The 4,107-nt window shown below is 54.2% G+C and overlaps 1 protein-coding gene across 1 annotated transcript in view; it reads right to left on the minus strand.

Annotated features, from left to right (window-relative positions):
- Nucleotides 1-1,762: 1,762 nt before the first annotated feature.
- RPL11 (ribosomal protein L11) overlaps nt 1,763-4,107 on the minus strand; it is a 2,776-nt gene continuing 431 nt past the window's right edge. The window contains exons 2-5 of the mRNA XM_010131080.1: nt 3,907-4,013; nt 3,386-3,517; nt 2,705-2,815; nt 1,763-1,838 (exon numbers count right to left, since the gene is read on the minus strand). Of these exons, the coding sequence (XP_010129382.1) occupies nt 1,809-1,838; nt 2,705-2,815; nt 3,386-3,517; nt 3,907-4,013 (380 nt within the window). The 3' untranslated portion in view covers nt 1,763-1,808. The remainder of the gene's footprint in view (nt 1,839-2,704; nt 2,816-3,385; nt 3,518-3,906; nt 4,014-4,107) is intronic.

Genomic DNA, 4,107 nt, shown 5'->3' on the forward strand with positions numbered 1-4,107 from the left:
GCGGGCCTTCGGCTGACCCCTGTTGCCTCGGCCAGATAGACATGCCCGGCCTTTGGTTTACCACCTCCAAAACAGAATTTGGGAACATCAAAAGCTGGATTTGTGGAGTGGTGTTGATTCCCCCCCCACCTTTCACCTGCACACTGAACTAGACACCCCAAAGGGCGCCACTGGTTCCCCAGCAGCACCTCCTCATGCCCAAGGGGCTGAAGGGGAAACAAACGCCCTTTTCTAGGCGGTCCTGGGGTTCATCTTGCCTCGCTGCTGGGTAGAACCTCTGCCAGAGCTGCTGGGACCCATCTGACGTGGCTTGAGTCAGGTGGAACACACCCCGTGATCACCCCCTCGCTCTCCCTGGAGCCCATGTCACCCCAGACAGCAGCACCCAGCACAGTCCCACACCCTCAGCTGCAGCACCATACTGCAGCGTGGATTGGAGAAAAAAAATGGAGAGAAAAAAAAGAAAAACAAGGTAGAATAACGCAGGAGAAATTCTGCTGTAGGAGCAGTACCGCAAGACACTTTGGAAACAACACTGGCACTGGGTACAAGGAAGCAGCAGGTCTCACACAGATGCTGTTGCTCACGTGGCATCTGTTCAAGGGAGACAGTTCATACTCGCTCATTGAAGCCAGGTACCGCCAGACCAGGAACACAGTGACAATCTTGACAGCAAGGAAGAGAACTATCAGAGCGACTCACCAGGATCTCCTGCTCTTCCCAGTGCTGCACTCCAGCTCAAGCAGAGAGGGCTGGGCAACTGCCCAAGGCTGCTATGAGACTCCAGGAGAACCGAGAGGCAAACAGTGCCCTGAAAGAAGTCCCAGCTGGAACAGAACCAGCCCTTCACACCTACACCTGGAGCCCTCACAGGCGTGTCCCTGCTGGGATCCCATTCCCGCACCATCAAGCTGACAGCTTGCTTTTGAATAAGAGCAGGGCTTCTCCTCTTACAGGTCAGCCCCTGCTCCTACAGGAGTGGGGATGTAATCAGGAGAGTCGAGTGTCCAGGGGCAAGGACTCGCTCTCTGCCTGGGATCCCTCCCTGTCACCACATCCGAGAGTTACGTTCATTAAACCCTGCCTCAGGGACTGCAGACGCCCCTTGCAGAGCTGCAGGCTCCATCCTGACCAGTGCTGGAGACTCCACAGCTCCACCAGGCCCGACAAGGGAACGGTCAGTCTGTGTGACAACACCGCACATCACTGGCGTTAGCACGGGCAGATGGGAAGTGAGTTTATTCCTCGGGTTTTACAGCATTTTTTCCTGTAAGATGCAGAGGTGACGTGGCCGAACTGCCCCGAGAGCTGTATTGTCCTGCAGGGAATTTAAACAAAGACCGTTCCTTAGCAGGGGAAAACTGCCTGGCCGCGGAATTACAGCACTGTAAGATCACGCTCCCCAAACGTTTTAACAAACCTCTTCATTCCAGGCACAGCAGCAACTGCCTCAGGATCACTACAGAGCACCACGGCCGGCAGGGCAGACACAGCTGCAGGTACAGGCAATCGAGGTCACTCACATGCCCAGGGAAGCAGCATGGCTCAGGGGGTTCTGCTGGCCGATCTCAGCCCCTCGTGTGGCACCAGGGTGGAATCTGGGCTCAGGAGTGCCCCCAGCTCTGCCAGTACCACAGGCCTGGCTCATTGCTTAGGCCAGACCCTCAGCTGCGCTTTGCCTTCCTGGCTCTGCTTCATCAGGACACGTGGGCCGTTTCCTTTGGCCTCCCACTGAGGAGCCCCACAAAAGTCATCACAGAAGTTAGGGGTTAGAAAATTTTATTTGCTTTTTTGGTGACAGGAACAGCTCATTTACCGGGAAGGATGATGCCATCATACTGTGAGACAAAAAAACCAACAAAAACCCAAGTGAGAAAGTAGCATCAGGGAAGGTGCAGTCCTGCTGCGCAGGACACAGTCACCACACTCCCTCCAGCACCAGCTCTCCCACAGCTCACTGCCATGCTCTTAACTTCCAAGGGTGGCTTTGTTCAGACCTACACTAAACTCTGCTCAGCGGCCCGAGGAAAGAACACCCTTCACAGGCTGATCTGACCAGAACCACACTCAGCCCTTGCTCAGCCCCAGGATTTGGTCCCGATGGTAACTGTGCCACAGGAAGCGGGGAGGGGGGAAGAAGCCTTTAAGCAGGAGCAGGCTGGAGTCCACCCTGTGCAAGGTATGACCGGTGCAGATCAAGGTGCAGCAGCTGGGAAGGGACCACCCACCCTTCCCACCTCTGCTAAGGTACCAGCAGTCCCCATCTCTGAGCACCTCCCACCATGCTTTCAGCATCTCCCCTCATCGTCCCGTCTGCGTCAGAGCACTCTGGACAGACAAACCCAGGCACTTGTTTATTTGGATAACTCCATCCTCCACGTCTGGCAGCTAAGCCAGGCGCGGTGTCACACAAACGAATGCCAGCCCTGCCTCGCCTCCTGTGCCCCACGCACACACACTACCTCCCCAAACCAGGCAAGACATGTTTACTCAAGGGCTGACACCTCCAGCTCTTCTGCAAGGGCTGCTTTCAGTTCAGCACACACAAAAAAGCGTTCTACTGCCCCACAGCAGAAAAACAGGGATTTATGTTGTGGTCAAGATCTCCTCATGCCCAGTGGGTTGTTACAGCCCTTTCCAGGGAAGGATTTTGCTGATCCTTGCCAGGAAACTCTTGGGATACAACAATAAAGAGGGGGTTTACCTTTTGCTGAAACCAGCGCATGGCTTCTTCCTTCCCAATTCTGTGCTTGGCCCCAATGTTGCCGGTCCTGCGTTTCTTGTCAGCAATGCTGAAGCCAGGCCTGCCCAGCACCTGCCAGCAGAGGAGACCCACCGCACTCTTGCATTCTGCTGTTTATGCATTTCCTTAATCTTAACAGTTTTCTAGGAGAGAAGGCTCGAATTTCCACATCAGGAACACTGAGTCACATTCCAGACAGTGTCACCTTCTACAGCCTCAGTGTAAACTGGGAAGAGGAATTCAGATCCCCCAGGTGAACTGACCAAGGCCACCAGCCTCCACTGCTGCTACCTGACCTGTCCCAGCCCTCCACACACAGGGAAAATCTCCCGGCAATGCCGCCTTGCCCTCCCACTGCACTCCTGAGACCCCCACTGCACCCTCCACTGGCCCTTCCTTCCGCAAACCCAGCACCGCTGCTTCGGGGGCACCAGCAAGAGCCACAGTGTTTGTTTCTGAAGGGGCTTTGTGAGACATATTTTAAACCAGCCCTGGGAATCTGTTTGGACTCAGATTTTGTTGACATTTTCTCCCTCTTCCAGCAGTGGGCAGCAAGTTCACGGGGACCAGTTATGGTTCTCTAGGTTCCTTCTGGAGCTTTCACACAAGCCCAGGAGCTGCAAGGGAGCGGGGGATACGCACCACATAGAAGTCCAGGCCATAGATACCAATACTGGGATCGTATTTAATCCCCAGATCGATGTGCTCCTGGATTCCAAAGCCAAAGTTTCCCGTGTCCGAGAAGTTGTTTTTTCTCAACTCGTATTCTCGCACCTGAAACAGTTGTTGTCGGTCACTATTTCATTACTGACCAGAGCAGAGTAACAAGTCCTGTGTGTTCCAGCTGCTACCAGCCCCACACCTCGCTTACAGGCTACCCAAGAATTTGCTCCCAGAGCCTGATCAGAAATCAGGCCAGCAAAGACCGAACTGTCCACGAACAAGCAGTTGCACCCGTTAACTCTTAAATAAGGATGAAACAATAACCGGACAAGAGAACTGGTGCACACACAGCAGCCTGTGTGTCCAACAAAGCTGCTCCCCCTCCCCTTCACATGCACGAGTGACCAGGCACAGAGTTTCAAAGCTCACATCCTTCCAGTGGGGACTTATTAAATTTTGTTCTTTTGCAAATCCAACATCCAGACCAGCCAAACTCTCACCTTCAACCCCTTCTCCAGAATCTCCTCTGCTTTGGCCCCGCGAACCGTGCAATGAACAGCGATCTTCTCGTTTCTCCTGATCCCAAAGGACCGGACAGTGTATCGCGCTGCAGGCGGCAATAAACACGCTTAGGAGTTACCTTAGAGTCCCCTCCAATTCTCAAAAGGTCCCCAGCAGAGCTGACCTCCCCACCTGGCTCT

Source organism: Buceros rhinoceros, unplaced genomic scaffold, assembly GCF_000710305.1.
Source record: "Buceros rhinoceros silvestris isolate BGI_N320 unplaced genomic scaffold, ASM71030v1 scaffold14322, whole genome shotgun sequence".
Taxonomy (NCBI): domain Eukaryota; kingdom Metazoa; phylum Chordata; class Aves; order Bucerotiformes; family Bucerotidae; genus Buceros; species Buceros rhinoceros.